The sequence below is a fragment of the Amblyomma mixtum genome, chromosome 10 (genome assembly GCF_055824585.1).
Source record: "Amblyomma mixtum isolate Tamu chromosome 10, ASM5582458v1, whole genome shotgun sequence".
NCBI lineage: Eukaryota > Metazoa > Arthropoda > Arachnida > Ixodida > Ixodidae > Amblyomma > Amblyomma mixtum.
Window position 1 is genome coordinate 131,418,356 of NC_143021.1, and position 17,656 is coordinate 131,436,011.

Below are 17,656 nucleotides of genomic sequence, written 5' to 3' on the forward strand. Positions count from 1 at the left end.
TTGTATGACGACAACATTGAAAACGTCTTCCGCGACGGCTATCTTCTCCTGTGTGATGGGTCTGGCACACCTCCACCTGTGATTCCATGCGACATGTAATTCTACGGCGGATGCGTGCGCTGGAAGTTCTGTCTCCTCGTCAATTGAAGGCAAGTGTACGACATAATATAGATAATGTTAATAATGTTTAGAAAATACGGATTACGGTTTATTACAATACTTACATTAATTTAGCATTATTATTAAGGAACTGTTTAGGGACACTTTAGAGCAGTTGATCTGGAATTAAAAAAAAAATCAGAAATGTACAGAGTCGACTCCATGCCGCCGCCATAACGCGGAACGCCTCCCGCTGATTCTTGTGGAACTATTGCGCAGATGCGATGAGAGCCGAAGGCAGTTCCTCTGTATTCGTCGTCGGCTTCAGCCTGCTACTACAGCCGCTGGGGGCCGAGGGAAGCGCAGGGACCGACTGGAGCGGCCGACAACGCAGGTGCACCCGCCTTCTGATTTCCCATTACCTCCTGGATTAGATGGCATATGAGAATTCTTTTTAGCCACAGACACAGGTGGTTGTTGTTCTCTGTATAGTTTTTTGTTCTCGTTAACCGTATTACTTTGACTCTGCTTTCGCTTCGTCGTGTTGACGATAATTTTGCTGTGCATTAAAGACGCATTCTGTACTTATAAACTTCGTTCCTCCCTTCAGCATGTGGTTGCACGACAGTGATATTTTACTGGTACCTTGCCTTCAGTGATAAAGTTGAGTGCTTGCGTCGGCGCTCCTTGCACTGTCATGGTTGCTCATGCCACTGGGTTCTTGGCGTATTGGATTGTATATAGTATGGGCCGTTTGAAAATGAAAATTTATTTGGTAGTTGAGCCCTGGTACTACGTTCTTGTGTCGCTCTTTCGTTTTTGTTCGTTCGCGCTGACGCTTTCCCCGATTGTACAGAGCTGGGCGAGTTCGGCTCGTCTGTGTCTTCTTCCTTTGTACTCATCCCTTGGTTGAGCGGAATTTTCCAAGGTATCCAAACGCTATGCGAAGAAATTCGGAACGCCCCGAGGCGCCCTCAGCAGAGGCGAGCGCTTGGAAATAGCCGGCCGAATGTAGTAAAAGTGCCTGGTTTCAGCCGGTCGCATGTGCTGCGTGCCTCTTAGCGCACAGAGCGCTCTGAAACGAACAGCATCAGATACTAACAGCCTCTCTAATAAACGAACAAGCAAAATGTTTACTGTGAGATTCGCTGCAAACGCTGAGCATCCTGCATGCAGTTAACATCACGTGGATCGCTCTGAACATTCCAAACAATGCGATAACTGCAGAAAACAACCGCCGGCCGTGCGCAGCTTAAGGAACATACTTAGAGATGACGGTTACCCAGTCGTGCGCTTCGTACGCATGCTGCCACTCTCGTGGAGTTTGGCGACTCGTTCTATGATAGCGCACTGATCTACTGAGCGAACAGTCGTAGCTCGAGTGATATAAAAATAACATGGAGTACAGTTCCTTGCTCTCTGCAAAGTGTTGAGACCGCCGATAATTTTTTGCCTCACTGTCTAATGTCAGGTGCGTGATCACAGCCTGAAAAAAAAATCCCGAGACACCCCACTACAAAGCAATGGGTTGGCTCGGCTGCACACTAGCTGGTCGCTATTGAGGAACTTCTGTAGCGGCGCACACGCCCGACCTGCCTTGTTGCACGATAACTTAAATAGGCCTGCGCGCTAGAGCAGCCCTCTCTACCACTGGCAGAGCTTCTGCTGCTCTGATTTCGTTTCGTCAGCAGCGTACTTCGCGCCGTAGCCGAATCGCACGAGCAATCATATTTCAAAATTCGAATTATTCAGATGGAACGGTGTTCGTAAGAGAGAAACTTCACTGCATTGCCGACGAATGTTGCCAGCGAACAGCGCTCCAGGGGATCAAGGGGCAAGGTAAATAACACCGTCATATTTGACGTGTAGCATGTGTCATGCGTAAAGGAAACACGGCAACGCCCGGCCCGTGATTCTGTGAGCGGAAGCGTGGCCAGATGGCGAAAGTTTGCGCATGTGCGCAAAGCTCGAGAGGTGGCACCTATAACGCCTTTTCTAGTTCGTCCTCGCGCTACTACTTGGCGGTTCTCGCGAATTTTATATGGCAATATCAGACAGAGAAGCAGGCGACGGCGCACAACAAAACAGTGGACGACACTCCTCAGCCAGGACCATAGGTAGGCCAAGTAAAACGTCAATATAAAAAGCAGTGTCAAGGGTAAAAGGATAAATACGAAGACAATATAACAATTAGAAAGCAGCAGCAAGAACGAGAACATTCCTGTATCCACAGAGTCTTCGAGAAACGTTATTTACTCCTATGTTAACGAAACTATTTGCGTGCCAACCTATCTGTCACTGGCTTTCAGAAGAATCGATTGGTGGGCGAGTTGGTAGATGACTAGATGATAGAAAGCTCAAAATTGACAGGACGAACGAAGAAACCACACGGACAAGGCGCTTACTGCAACTGTAATCTTTTAATGCACGATCTTGCCTTTATAGCATGGTGCAAGGAAAAAACAACGCTACAGGAACACAATCAAAACACGCGACAGTTTTGACGATAGCTAATATCGATGCACACTCTCGCCCAGTACACAAGTTCCTTTCTTGTCAATGCCAAAGAAGGGTTGCTAACACATGCTTCATCAGCTTTTGTGATTAGAAATACTTCGACAATTTCCCTGCTGTCCCTTTGTTTGTGCCCTCTGACGGCACATGCATCGGAGAAGATAGGATTACATCTTTCGCACCCTCTCTAGTGTGACAAGGTGGCCTTTGATGGCCACATTGCTCATGTCATTATTATGCTCAAGCAATCGTTCATTAAAACATCTTCCAGTTTGTCCGATGTACTGGTTTGGTTTGGTTTATGGGGTGTAACGTCCCAAAGCGACTAAGGCTATGAGAGACGCCGTAGTGGAGGGCTCCGGAAATTTCGACCACCTGGGGTTCTTTAACGTGCACTGACATCTTACAGTACACGGGCCTCTAAAATTTCTCCTCCAAAGAAATTCCAGCCGCTGCGGCCGGGATCGAACCCGCGTCTTTTGGGTCAGCAGCCGAGCACCATAGCCACTGAGCCACCGCGGCGGCTGTCCGATGTACTGTCTCCCGCAAGACAAAGGAATGCTGTAGACAACCCCCACCTTCATGGTACAAAAGGTTCACGGTGTTTTATGAGGCACCGTTTAGGTGATGCCTCTTTGCAATTAACCTTCGCGTATAGTCTAGCGAGCTTTACAGGTGCCGAGAAAAGAACTTTTACGCCAGTCCTGCTTGCAATTTTCTTCAGATTGTGGCCAACAGTATGCATGTACGGAAGGACAACCGTATTCTTATTGGTGTGATCCTGTTGATCGGCCTCACTTCCCTGATGGTGTTTTTGTAACAAGCGGCAAGCCACAGAACACAGCAGTTGTTCTTGATACCCAGCGGCTACAAGGCGCGAAACTTGCATGTCAAAACTATGGGTTTGAAGGTGATGGCAAGACTTTTCAATGGCATTCCTAAAACACAGGCTGATGATTCCTCTTGTCAGTACTTTGGAATGCGCAGAATCACAGGGAGGAGGGGCATTTGGGCTCTGGGCTCATAGCACCAGCATACATGGTTCGTTGAGAAACGGATGGGGAGGTCTAGGAAGTGTATGCTATCATTTTCTGCAGTTTCGAAGGTTAAAACCAGAGGTTGGAGGCTCTCCTTAAACGTAGACACAACAGCAGCAGTGGAAGCGGAACATTCATTGCGACCTTCCAGCAACACCGAGTAGTCATCAACGTATCTAAAAATCTTTGCAGTTCCCAAACCTGGTAGGCTGATAGACAGTTTTCGGTTGCAAAAGGACAGATAAATATTGCTCAGAACTGGAGCGAGGCACGAGCCGATACAGACACCTTGTTTCTGTAGATAAATAGAATCCCCCCACTCGGCGTAAGTAGAGGACAGATACAGCGACAATAGTTTAAAAAATTATCAACCGTGATGCCAGTATCGTTCTGAAAGCTTACAGCGCCGTAATTGTCAATGGCATCCTCTACACATGTTAGAAGTCCTTTGTGCGGGAGAGAATAATACAAATCCTTGATGTCCATGAACGCCTTTCTTACAGTTGTCATTTAAAAATGTCACCAGTTGATTAGAGCTGTTAATCATGTAAGGGTCGTCAATTGGTAATACCTTTAGCTTAGATTGCAGAAAGGATGCTGATGACTTTTGACAGCACCCATTCTCAGAAACATAACTCACATTAGTCAGGATGTCCCTTCAGAGTCATCGTTTCTGAGAATGAAAAAACCACGCGAAAAAAAACCGCGTGGTCTTCGCTGCCAAATAGTTGCGGTCACATCCTCGCACGCAGCAATTGCGCTTCACAATCTGAAAGTTCAACGGAATGATCGCTAGGACACACGTGTCATTTATTTTTCCTTATAGTGTATGCCTCGAACAACTCTCAGGTACGGCGTCGCTGTGCCTGTAAAAAATGTTTGTCTTGCCTGGAAGCGGGAGGCACAACTTCTCCAGTTTTTTTTGCACGCACAACAGTGCTTTTGAACGTGGGAATACTCACCAGAAGACAGACTGTAAAACTCTTCCTTTATCATCTTTCATACAAAAAAATTCAGTTGTCAGTCTGTCCGCGTCCTTTCCACTTCTGTTTGTGTTGCTCGTGTTTTTCTCCAGTTACCTTCTTTTCAAGAGGAACGTCAGCTCTTTCGCTTTCTCTTTGAAAGACCAATCCACATTGACCAATATCGGAACTGCTGTGTGACAAATAAACTTCGTGCACACTGCCAGTTGTGCCTTTCTTGAATGGCCCAGTCCGTCATTATCTGCATTTGTGGTTCTTTTTCTTGGACGCGATAGGGAAGAATCTTGATAACTTGCATGGTGCAGGCGACATCATTTTCGTGTTTTCTCCTGGTCGCCTTTCTTAAATTATTCAAAAGCTTGTGACGCAGAGGATCTCATATAGACGCTGAAGTTTTAGTCTACAGCAGCTGTTTATATCTGTTCCCCATCGAACTATCGCTTGTCCCTCAAAGCTATCTTTCGCTTAATGACGACAGGCTTTTTTTTTCAAGCAACTTCAATGCTGTTGAATTTTATGCGGAGCTGCAGAAGCTTGTGCGAGAAAAACACTTTCAATTTTAGGTACATAGGGATAAAAGTAACAAAAACTCGCTTAAAGAGTATAAATATTAATTCTTTTTTCTGTCCTCCTAGGGTGAACAAAAGCATAAAATTCCACCTATGTTTTGAAACTAGCAACGCAGATGCATACGCAGCTTAGTATACTTTATAAAGGGCAAGGCGTGTTGATTCCAAACGTAAATAACAACACGTAGTTCGATCCCTTCTCGTGTCTATTTCTATGATTATTTTCATTACTACTTGGTCAGCAGCGCACCACTACTTAGACCATACATATAAACTTGTGCTGCAATGTTTTTGTAAATTCCACTGCCAGGATGTAATAAAAACTAGGTGATCGCAGTAGCCTTACTCTGCAACTAGAGCGCTTGTTTCTCGCATTCGTTTTCCTAGCTGCTGCTTATTTATCGAAACCCAGGGCTGAGGCTTCCGCCGAAAGTGAGGAAATTTCTGCGCCTCTCATTTTTTTTTGCATACGAACTACTGCCAGCTGTACCTGAAAAATGTTTGAAGCGTCGCAGACTGCAGCGTCGCAAGCTGTTGGTTGCAGATTGAGAGCACTCAAGTCTTCAGTTTTAAGCCCTTAGTTGCGTGCAAATGTTTGCAAGGTATTTTTTCTTTATCCTGCGTCATAGATGCCTCCTTTGTATGCTCTAGCTTTTAAAAGGAACGATTGAGCTGAAAGGGATATTCAGCTCAACATGAGCCTGACGTTCGCGAAACACACTGCTGTCGTATTCATGGGGCACTGGGTGCTACTTCAAGCTGCATTATGCAGCTTTTTGCCCAGTGTTCCCTTTTTCCACTGTAATGTGTGTGGAGAAATAAATTTTCAATTGACAAATTTCAAATTATTAGTTTAAAAATCGGTTTGCACCTGTAAAACTAAAAAAAAACATGCGCTGACAAAGCGAAAAGCTGGTTGTCCCCGTAGATACCTGCATTAAGTAAAGCAAACTAAACATTTTAAAGACGATAACGATAATAAATAAAGCAATGTTTGAGCACAGCTTTGTAAAGTTTTTATGTTGCAATATACTCAGGTCCCCTTTAGACGCACCCTTTAGACGCATGTGTAGTTTACAGTTCCAGAAGTTTCTTTATTTTAAGACGAAGACGGCGTTCCGAACGGTCGCGTTTTTGATGCTCTCCGCAGAAATGGATAAATCGGCCCTAGGCCGAGGTACTGTTGCGGCTTCTGCTGCCAGTAATACTTACCGTACTATTCTTCCCCGTCTGCCTGCTGGTAAGCTGATTTTTAACTCCGTATTTCTGCATGCGGACCTTGCTGGCCGTCCTTATCGGGCCCAGGACTTTAGAGATGTCTTACGGGGTGTCGTTGACCTCCGTGACATCAGCTCTATCGGACAGTTTCAGATGTCTCACGTATGGATGATAACATGCAAGACAGCGTTAGCGAAAGCTAAGCTCGTGAGCACTCAGGAGTTACAAGTGATAAGTAGTGGCGAGGTGACGGACCCTGGAGGTGTGCCTTTGTTGGGGGTCGAAAATTTAGCGCTGCGAAGGTCTCCGAGCCCAACTGCTGCAGTGCGGTTGGAGAGAAAGGCCTTCACGTAGCTGTGAATCTTCTCGCCGCAGTGGAGGTTGTCGAGTCCTTCCATTACAGCCGTGTGGCTAACGTCTCAAAGGCTCCTTTGATGTCGAGGGCCATAACCACGTTCTCGCCTACGCTCGGGACGTTGGTGAGGACTTCCTCTTTGAGTTGTAAGAGGATGTCCTGGATGGAGAGGTGGGCTCGGAAGCCGAACATACTGGGGGGGGGGGGTACAGGTCTTCGTCTTCCTTGTAGCTTTGGAGCCTCCGAGTAACGACTCGCTCGTAGAGCTTGCCTAGGCAGGAGGTGAATGAGATAGGTCGGAGATTTTCGATCTGGAGTTTCTTACCCGGTTTGGGGATCATTACGACCTCTGCATGCTTCCACTCTTCAGGAACCGTTCCTGCGGCCCAGTGCCCGTTGAGGAAGGTGGTCAGTTGGTCGACCGCCTCGTCGCAGAGGTTGCGTATGAGTGCGTTCTGGATCTTGTCTGCTCCCGCCGCAGTGTTGCGCGTGCATGCCTTTATGGCAGCGAACACTTCTTCCCTGGTGATCGGCCTGTCTAAGTGGGTGTTCGGTTTCCCCAGGTATGGTTTCGCGTATGCCACAGGCAAGGTCGTGCCGTAGCATTTCTCTTTAGCCTTATCTAGCAGTTCCTCTTCCGTACCCTCGAAGGTGTGGACGAGTCTGCGGATAGCTTTGCCGCTTTCGGCCCTGGTTTGGGTAGGGTCGAGGAGGGTCTTGAGTATACGCCACGTTTTGGCCGTGCTGAGGGTGCAGTCCAGCTAGCTACTGAACTGCTGCCAGCTCTGCCTGGCCAGTTGGGTCGCGTACTCCTCCGCTATCTTGGTGACTTCTGCCATCTTGAGCTTGAGCTTCCTGTTAAAGCGCTGCATCTTCCAGCGGTTGGTGAGTCCTCGACGTGCCTCCCATAGCCTGATGAGCCGAGGAACATTCCCAAACCTGCATATCCTTAGCAAGATTTACCCGACGCAATATCGGGACACTTGCCCGTGGTGTGGCAGCAAACCATCGTTGTACCACATCACGTGGGAATGCAGTAAAAACGACAGCTTTCGCAAAGACCCGAGTGCAGAACAGTTGGAGAGCCGGCTCTCCAGCGGCGATCTGGGTTGCCAACAAGGTCTGATCCAGCACGCCCAACGAGCAGCGAAGCTCAGCGGAGCCCTGGAATAGGGGCACCGACCCTGGGAGAAGAAGGAAGGTGGACCTCTTCTTTCTCCTCTGCTACTAGCACCTTTCTAGAGCAATAAAAGTCTTTCCTACCTACCTCCTACCTACCTACAAGTGAAAAACCGCCGTTGTCTAGTGATGGACCCGGAACCGAAGACAGTAAAGCTCAAGATACTTTGGCTCCCAGAACATCTTGAAGATTTTTACATTCGGGACGCCCTTCGCGCTTGCGGAACGATTACGTCCATCACAGTGGAGCACTGGAGGGTTCCAGAAATGGAGGGCATGCGCACCTTGAATCGAGACGTTGCCTTGACTCTCGCTGATGGCGTCACTGTCAACGACGTGCCTCACATTTTGACAATTTGCGCTGTACAATGTCTGGTTTTAGTGTGTCTCCGTTGCCACAAGGTTGGCCATATACGCCGTCATGGCCGCACTCCTCGGTGTGATGATTGTGCGTAGTGTCGTATGCTGATAGCTACGCGGTGGCACCCGTGCCATGGACGACGCATTGCAGGAGCACCTGATGAACGCAACAGAAGTTTTGGATGCTGCTGTTGGCACACCAGCCGTTGCGCCCATTGACTCAGCGACTACTGACCCGCTGTCTGGCCCCGTTCCTGCTGTGCAGCATGAACCTACCCAGCCTTCACAGATGGAGCAGCTGTCTGCAGATGATGAGCGTCGATGCTTGGCGGAGCAGGCTCCAGCTATATGCAGTGTCAGTGATGGCACTCTTGGCCCACGTGCCTGTGCTGTGCGTGGGCCAGAGGAAGACAAGGACGACGGTGTGGCTCCGGCGCCGAGTGCCTGCACTGCTACATCTTCTGAGGCTCCTGCCGGATGTGCCCCACAAGTAACACAGTGCCAACCTGACACTGCACTCCCCGACGGCAACTGTGATGCCGATGAGCAAATTTTAAGTGCGGCCTCGAAGCGCGGTGTGTCTCCGAGTTCTGCCTCCTCTGAGGAGGACAGTGTCCCCGCCAAGCACAAGTCCCGCCGTCGAAAGTCAAAGAATAAGAAACCTCCTCGGCGCTCCAGATCAAGGAGAAAGGGCGTCAACTCTAGGGAGGTCTCACCTTCCGGAGTGATGCCCCCAGACATCGTGGATGCCTGATTGAAGCTCAAGGGAAGGGGAATGAGGGGCTCGTTATAAATACGACAGAAGCCAACAGCCACAGAAACCAAGGGGCACAGATGATTTTTTTTAAATTTTTTTATTTAATTTGTGGTGTTGATCAATTAGAATATTACTGAACATATCCCAGTCGAAAAAAACACCAGCCCATATCTGGTGTTTACACCAGACCGGAAATTCAGACACGGGTTCTGGTGTGACCCGGCCTGGTGTGACCCGGCCTGGTGTGACCCGGCCTGGTGTGACCCGGCCTGGTGTGACCCGGTCTGGTGTGACCCGGTCTGGTGTGACCCGGTCTGGTGTGACCCGGTCTGGTGTGACCCGGGCTGATGTTTTTGGTATGGCCCGGTCTGGTGTTTTCTGATCTGTTTTAATTTGGTGCCGTGGTGACCGGGTTAGGAGCCTTCGGGAACAATTTCCCTGTTTCACGATATGTGCCGCCCGCTGTGGAGCATAACGAGCATACGAGCATACCTGGTACCGAGAAAACAGGTTGAAAAGAAGCACACGTGGGTGAAGCAGGCAAGGTGTGGCTCCACAAGACGCCAACTTCACACGTGAGGAGGCAAGTGTGAGCTCGACAGCTGCCCTCTTCTGTCTTTGGTACTGTTGCTGATATAAACTGCACAAGTACAGTTAAACCACCAGCTTCTGCAATGCTTGTGCAGTTGTTCACTATCACTGGAGAGCTCAAAGAGAAGAGTTGTGTGTACGCAGAGTGGCTGTGAGAAAAACGCAAATTCAATGTGCTTTGATAGCGATGCAGTGCATTAGGATACACATAACAGCATGCATACATCAGGACTCAATTTTTACACTTACCAATAGAAATTTTAGGGAAAGAAAATGAAACAAAATTTGCACGCATACGTCAATACTCAATTCGTATGATTGCCAAAAGAAATTGCAAGGGCATGTAGAAAAGAAAAAAGAAACAAAATTTATTCTGATTCGCTTAGCTCTTTGAAGCAGCGGGCCTCTTTCGGCGAAGTTCGCAAGTTTTCTGTGATAGCCACAGTCTTATGCTTTTTTCAGCTTTCGTGGCTGCTTCGTCCGTCACTCCCCGGCTGCGGGCATAATGCCTGAAGAACACTGAAAGAAAATCATGCATAAGAGTTAAAAATAGCGCAAGCTTTGTTATTATTCTGGCTTCGGCAGAATTGTTGTTGTAGAACCAATTTCCAGGACATACAGTAAGTCTTAGCCTGACAATTAGCTCAGCACTACAAAAACTGCCGCATCTACTTGTAACGCCACTGCTTGTTGTAACAAAGGACAGTATGCTACATGATAAGTAAATTCATTCGCCTGATCATATCAAAGGGACACAGAGGACAACCTCATCCAGCTTTAGTTCTTTGTAAAAATTAATTGTATGGCTTTGGGGCCATGTTGATGTTGCAGAGTCATTCATTGCTGCGAAAATTGGGTTAGAAAATGAACCCATAGTTCGATTCACACATGAAAAGGGCCAAATCCTGGTGTGAGACCGTCCATGTTTCAACACCTGTAACACAATTAGGGCACAAAGCTGTAGCTCTGACGATGCACAATGCCATTCCTTCTGCTCTTAGTAAGTGCAGAAGCATGTGCAATCTCAACAGAACAGTGCAGCAGTAATGGTGAGCAAATTTAAGCGAAACACCCTAAAACACAGCACATCAAAAGAAAGTTGTAAATGAGCCTAGAATTAAGCCTAGAACACTTCTGCCTAATATGAGTAATAGTGCAACAAGGTGTTCTGATTCTGGGTAAATCTCAGCAGATATGTAAACAAATCACTTTCTCCACTCTAGAAAGGTTGCACAAAGCTATGTCGTCAAATCTTGTGCATGTGCAAAGGCCATGAGTGCCAATACTGCAAGCACGACAGCTGCTGTGACACTTTGCACAGCCTACATCATCAAAATGAGCATGTCACCTTAATATTCACGCCAAGTGTAAAGCAGAAAAATGACTAAGGTCATCAGAAAAAAGCGTTTGTCAATTGTAAGAATGCAGGCAGTGCCCAGTGCCCTAGCAGATGCATACATGGTATGGTCCTGAACACAAAGCCAAAGAACACCAAGTAAGGGCTCAGTTGCATTACTATGTATGCGAAGTGTACAACAGGTCGAACTGCGTACACTTCCCGAGAATATGTTTGTGCTAAACCATCCCATAATTAGTGCCTTTGCTAAGGCAATAAGATGAAACAATAACAAAAAAGGACAGGAAGATACATAAGAATGATACCATCAGCGTTTGCGTTAAAGGTGCACTAAAGAGGAATCTGAACTCATACTTTTACCGATGGAACTCGTTCTACACGTTCCGAACATTCTTAGAAACTGCAAATTATTTCCCTGTGCAGTCGGTTTCTCTAGTTTAAATCGAATTAAACACCCGGTTCCCGCCTTTTTTTTAATTCCCCCCAGACAGTGGGAGGAGTCGACTAATCTTTCAACCAGTCCCGTTGCGGCTTGCCGCTCTGCCATCGGCGAAGCGATACGGAGTGATTGGTGAAAGCAGAGTCCACGCGTATTTTTATTTCTGTGGGCCTAATTTGCAGCTATGTAGTCTCTGAATAGATCTATTTATCCACGGAAATGTAAAAAAAAGCAAAATAAAAACGAAAGCAAAGCCGCCATGCGACTGCCTGCAAGGCACTCCATGCGTTGGCTGACTCCTCCCCGACTGCGGAGAATTAAAAAAAAAAGGCGGGAGCCAGAAATTAATTACATTTAAATGAGGAAAATCAGCCCCACAGGGCAATAATTCAAAGTTTCTAAGAATGCTTGGAATGTGTAGATCGGGTTCCCGTGGCAAAAAGACGAGTTCTGATTCCTGTTCAGTGCACATTTAAAGGTTTTAAAAATGCGCAGCTCTTAAGAACCTAACTTTCCAGCTCAACATTGTCATGTGACAACAGCCTATTTCAGCATCACAAAACAAGTTATGTTCTTTGGTTGTTGCCACAGATGTGGAGTGCTCATGTCATACACTCATCTAGCAGCTCAGCTCTGTAGGAAGTTTTTATCTCTACCAAATGCTTCTCCTTGTGCCTGTCAAGTAGCTAACTGCACATGAATTCTCGTGCACAACCAAAAGCCATGCAATGAATTGATCCATTCTAATATGAGTCAAATAGTGTTTGATAATTATTACCTTCTCATGAGCTATTGCCAAGGTCGAGATAGCCTCCTTTCATATGTTAATGCAATATGACAATATGCACATGTGCTAACCCCAGTAGAATACAATAATTACCCCTTATCGTCTCCACCTTCAGCAGCGTCAGTGGCTTCTGCGGTGCCTTGTCCCCACCCTCTGCCAGGAATCTGTTGGACAGCGTTCCGGTGAAGCTGCGCTGAGCCAGCACTTCTGTTGACCACAATGTGGTTGCCGCTCTTTTGACAAACAGTGAATCTTTTGGCATAGCCATGGGAGTATCGTACGCCTCTTTCGATATTTCGTGGCCACTGGCCAGGTGTACCTGCAGGAAAAAGAAAAATGGCATGCCGAACTGAAAGGGACGTACATAATGTACAAACTATCATTGTTTACCGAGTGCATTCTGACTTAAAACTCAGTGTTAGCACTTGCCACAGCACCAAGGTCAAAATCATTGAAAACTTGAAAATAACTGCAGAACTTAAGCGTGGACATTAACAGTGCGATGGGCATTTAGTGGCACTTCTTAACAGCAGTGAAGCAGTGCTTGTAACTGGCTAATGCTAATCTCAATTCATGTTTGGAATGCTATCGGCAAATTTCAGAAAAATGGCTCTACCTTGCTGGACATAGCCAATTAGTATGTGCGCACAGTAACAAATGCTAAAAAAATAAGAACAGCACACAAAAAAGCCGTGCTGTTTGTGCTTCACATGATATGGTGCCCCTTGTAGAGCGGAATGGTCACGAAATTCCTATAGCAACCAGGTGCCCTTCTCAAGATATGTCATGATGACTAAGCAATGCGAAAGACCACACACAAAGACAAGCAACCCTTCCGACACAGAGCTGGCCTCTCATGCTTCACCCTCATGCCTCCCGTTTTGCTGTCATTGTGGGGCACATGGCTGCAACACAGGCTCTTCTACTGCTCAGCCTGCACTGACCCCTAACATCTCATTGATGTGCTAGCTGCCAGTGCTCTTTTTAAAAGCAGCACTAAGCATGATCATATGGAAAAATTTTAGTGATCAATAATACTATATGGGCTACATTTGTGGACCAAACTGAACCTGTAAAGTAACTGCACGAGCCGCAAGAAATAAACACCTGACTGTTCACGCCTGACCAAAACTAGTCCCATATACCTACCGTTAAACCACCAAAATAAAATGGATATAGCTTACTGAATTTTAAAAGCACTGGTAATCATGAAGGACAGAAGGGAACGGGACAAGCACTTTCCTCTGTCCTTACTCGTGCATTCAAAATTCAGTGTGCTAAACCAACTGGCCTAATAGACAAATTTTGTAAAGCGTCTAGCTTGCTTACTACGCATGACAATGCTAAGAAAGAGTGCACAGCTGAAAAGCATACACGAAAATATAAGACACCCACATGCATCATCATCAGCCTGATTGCGCCCACTGCAGGGCAAAGGCCTCTCCCATGTCTCTCCAACTGACCCTGTCCTTTTGCCAGTTGCAGCCACCGTATCCCTGCAAACTTCTTGATCTCATCCACACCCACCTAACTTTCTGCCGCCCCCTGCTACGCTTGCCTTCTCTTGGTATCCACTCCGTTCACCTCACTTCACTTCACTTTATTACCTTAAAGACCCCCAGTTAGGGGGTATTACGTAAGGGGTGGGTACAAATAGAATTAAATTTTGTGTACAAAGATGTTATTCATTAAATATGGCGGTTATACAATTAAAAAATGAGAATGGACAGGTGGTTGCAGCGACGTCGTGTGGAAGGCCGTTCTAGTGTTTGGCTGAGCGAGGAAAGATTGATGCAGCAAATGTTGTGGTATGAGTCTGTGGACGGGAAACTTGCAGGGGATGACCAAGGCGGAGTGAATTGCGTGCTGGAGGGCTAATGTAGGGTGGAATACGCAATGAGCTGTAAAAAAACTTATGAAATAAACACATACTGGCGATGCGACGACGACAGGCAAGGTTTGTTAGGCTCAACTCCGCTTTTAAAGATGATATGCTGATATCATATGAATAACATGAATGAATGAATCTAGTGGCTCGGTTCTGTAGCGATTCTAGTGATGTTAACAAATAGATTTGGTTAGGGCTCCAAATGGGGGATGCATATTCTAGTTTTGTTCTAACCAGGGACTTGTAGGCAAGAAGCTTAACGTTTGGCGGTGCATGGCGCAAATGACATTTCAGGAAACCAAGGGTTTTGTTAGCTGATGATAGAATGTTAGTGACATGCGCATTCCAGCTTAGATCTTGGCTTAAAGTTACACCCAAGTATTTATAGGAGTTGGTTAATTGTACTGCGACGCTAGCGATTACCTAAGGGAATAAAAAGGCCAGATATAACAATTACGTGTAGAGATGAAATTCGTTTCATGAGCGTCTAGTAAATTTTCGCAGAAGGACAAATGTTGCTCGATTTGGATGGTGACCTTTTTTTTCTGTTTCTTTTTTTTCTTTCATTCTATAATCTGTGTTTCTTGAATAAAAATTTACAGATGCAAGTGAATGCTGGTGCCACGTCTTATTTATGCTGCTATAGCCAGTATGGACAAGTATCAACTTGCTAAACATTCAACACCGGTGAATGAATATATGTGCATGCTACCCCCACTGATGCAACAGCAAGCAGTTCTCAAAGTCACATTTCATAAGACATGAAATTTAGGTGCTTTCACCTTTCCACTGTCTGTCAGAGTGCAAACACCCTGGACAAGGTCGTAGTTCTGCTGCAGGCGGTCCAGCAGGCACTGCTGGAAGGTGTACTTCTGAAGACACCACAGATGCCTCACCTCCTTCCAAAGCCGGCATGTCTGCACGCAATACGGCACAACACAAGCTTGATATTTACCTAGTAGAGATTAAGCCACAATTCAGACTAGTGCAGTAGGAACAACATTTCATACAATTTACGCTGAAATCAATACCCTCAGCCTCGAAGCATATCAAATAAATAATTAGATTATTCTTTTGTTATGCAGACATGAAATATGGAATCAATTTTATCCATTCTTATGGCAAGACAGCTAGCTACCCCTTAGTACTTGCGTTTAATGCGTAACAAAGAAAAGCAAAATGCAGTTATTTCTGGTGGTGAACTTCATCATCCTGCCTATGCCCAAACCAGGTTAAAAGCACTACCCACTGACCCCCAATTTAGTATTGGGCCAGCTACAGCCATCCTACAGCCCACAGATTTCCTAATCTCGTCTGCAATGTTTACCTTTTTTTGGAATCTATTTCATAAGTAGTAATGGACCATTCACCACCTGTCCTCCATACCATATACTACCGCACTACTCTCTTTCTTTCTCTTAATGTTACACGCACTGCGCTGTCATGAGGTTAATTTCAAGCCTTGTCAACATGGCTGCTGCCCGTACTGATGAATTGCCCATTAGCATCATGGATAGTGATTTAAAAACAACATTTTCGTATGCTTCCTTTGGTTTCAATGACTGTTGGCTACCTTCCTATTTATGCTGTAACGAGCTCCTCATTTTTATACCCTTCCCTGTTCGTTCCGTCATTAGGTTATCCTTGCAGCTTGAAAAACGGGCTATAAACTTGCTGTGGACTGAAAAAAATGTGCCCAGTGGTAGGTTAAGGACTCCGCAACAATGTCACTGGCAATTACAGATAGTGGGCATGGTTTATTGGTTTACTGGGGCCCAAGGCAACTAAGGCTACGAGAGACGCCGCAGTGAAGGGCTCCGGAAATTTCGATCACCTGGGGCTCTTTAACGTGCAATGACATCGCACAGTACACGGGCCTCTAGAATTTCGCCTCCATCGAAATTCAGCCGCCGCGGCCGGGATCGAACCTGCGTCTTTTGGGTCAGCAGCCGAGCGCCGTAATCACTGAGCCACCGCGGCAGGGCACAGATAATAGACATGATTCCGGAGTGCTGCTGATGACTTTCCGTACCTTCCTCAGCTGATAAGCACGCATTGCGTACTTGAGATGACAGCAGCGTGGGCCCTTCCAGTGACAGGATGGGGTGGCACTGTTGTGGTAACGGCGTCACCGCCCTTGGAGGGGTGTCTTCAGCGGCATTCTCAACGAGTGCAATGCTAGCCACATTGCTCACTGCAGCAGCTGTTGACAAAAACGTTTGCTGTTTCAGACTTCCCGTTTAGCAAGTTCATTTTTTCTTGTTTCATCATACTTTCTCATCTTTTTGTTTTTGGTCTTTTTAGGTAATTTATCTAAGCTCCACTAAGAACATGAACATATGCAGCTAAAGTTCACATTTTCAGTGTGATGCAGACGTTAGGATCATTAAAGCCATGGAGTTAGTGTAAAGCTGCATTTCTACAACCAATGAGGAATGTAATAAACATGCAAAATTTTTAACACTTGCTTTCCCAAAAAGAAGTCCTTTTTATAATGCACTTGTGTATTTTTAACACACTGGAGCTTACAAGAAAAAAGTAATAACTTAAAGGCTGTAGCAAGCGGTATCCAGATAAAGAAGTACGCATACTGCCGTACAGGACTAACCTGGAGTTGAGAGGCATTTCAGAAGCTGCTCCTGCAGCTTCATGTTCAACTGCCACAGCTTCGAATTTTCTTTCTTGAGGGCTTCCAGCTCCTCTTTTAGCGCATTGCTTTCTCTGAGTGCCACAATGTCCTCATTGGCACTTATTTTCGCAGCCATTCTTAACTTCTTCACCTTTTTTGTTGGCTAGAATTAAAGCATAGGCATAACCAATATAAATGCAGCAAATGTGTATCATGCACAAGTCATCATGCACTTCGTATATAATCAGCATACTGGCATTTGTTTGACCACTGCAAGGAGATTCACCCACTTGCCACAAATACATTAGGCGTATCCTCATCCATAACACGGTACTGTTGGCCGCAAAAGTTTGCAGGATCTGTGATGCGTGGCGGGGCGAAGCAAAACAACATTTCTGCGTGATCTGCCATAACAGAGCATAGTATCCAGGCTCATGTGAACCTCAACACCACGCTCTGTGATGGCAGATGGCACAGCAATGCAGTTTTGCAGATCCTGCAAGCTTTTGCGCTTGACAGTTCATGCTCCTGATACATGTTAGGAATAATAGCAATGCCAGGAGTGCATATGACTATATATATGACTGCATTAAGCCTAAGAACCTGCAGCAAGTTCCTGTCCAGAGGTCTCCTTGAAAAGATTCAGCAGTGCTTCGATGTGACTTTGAAGCTGGCATTGTCAATGTCAAGTCCTTCACGACTCTGAGCTAAAGCTGCTTCTTACTTGGTCGCTGTTTACAACAGCAACTTAAATGGTACATCAGAGCAAACAGCTATATCATACAATTCTTTGCATATGAATTTCCAAGTTTAGATGCATGAACTAAACAAATACCAGAAAAATGCACTACATCACTCATATAAGCACATATAAGCTTTTCCTACAACTGCACG

At 46.1% G+C, this 17,656-nt stretch overlaps 1 protein-coding gene across 1 annotated transcript; it reads right to left on the reverse strand.

The window, feature by feature from the left end:
- Window positions 1-10,006: 10,006 nt before the first annotated feature.
- Window positions 10,007-16,898, reverse strand: LOC149326966 (uncharacterized). Its single transcript, XM_089564741.1, has 5 exons — window positions 16,742-16,898; window positions 16,197-16,336; window positions 14,916-15,050; window positions 12,339-12,564; window positions 10,007-10,181 (listed from the first exon to the last, which is right to left on the reverse strand). Exons 1-5 carry the CDS (start codon window positions 16,896-16,898, stop codon window positions 10,045-10,047), a joined length of 795 nt encoding a protein of 264 aa, XP_089420867.1. The 3' UTR covers window positions 10,007-10,044.
- Between the last annotated feature and the right edge of the window lie 758 nt (window positions 16,899-17,656).

Bases quoted from the DNA above. Each gene is read 5' to 3' on its own strand.
- LOC149326966 (XM_089564741.1), bottom strand. From the start codon at position 16,898: ATGGCTGCGAAAATAAGTGCCAATGAGGACATTGTGGCACTCAGAGAA. The intron at 12,565-14,915 runs GTGAAAGCACCT...TTTTTCCTGCAG, and splicing joins CTCTGACAGACAGTGGAAAG to GTACACCTGGCCAGTGGCCA. The intron at 10,182-12,338 runs GTAATTATTGTA...ATTTTCTTTCAG, and splicing joins GAAGGTGGAGACGATAAGGG to TGTTCTTCAGGCATTATGCC.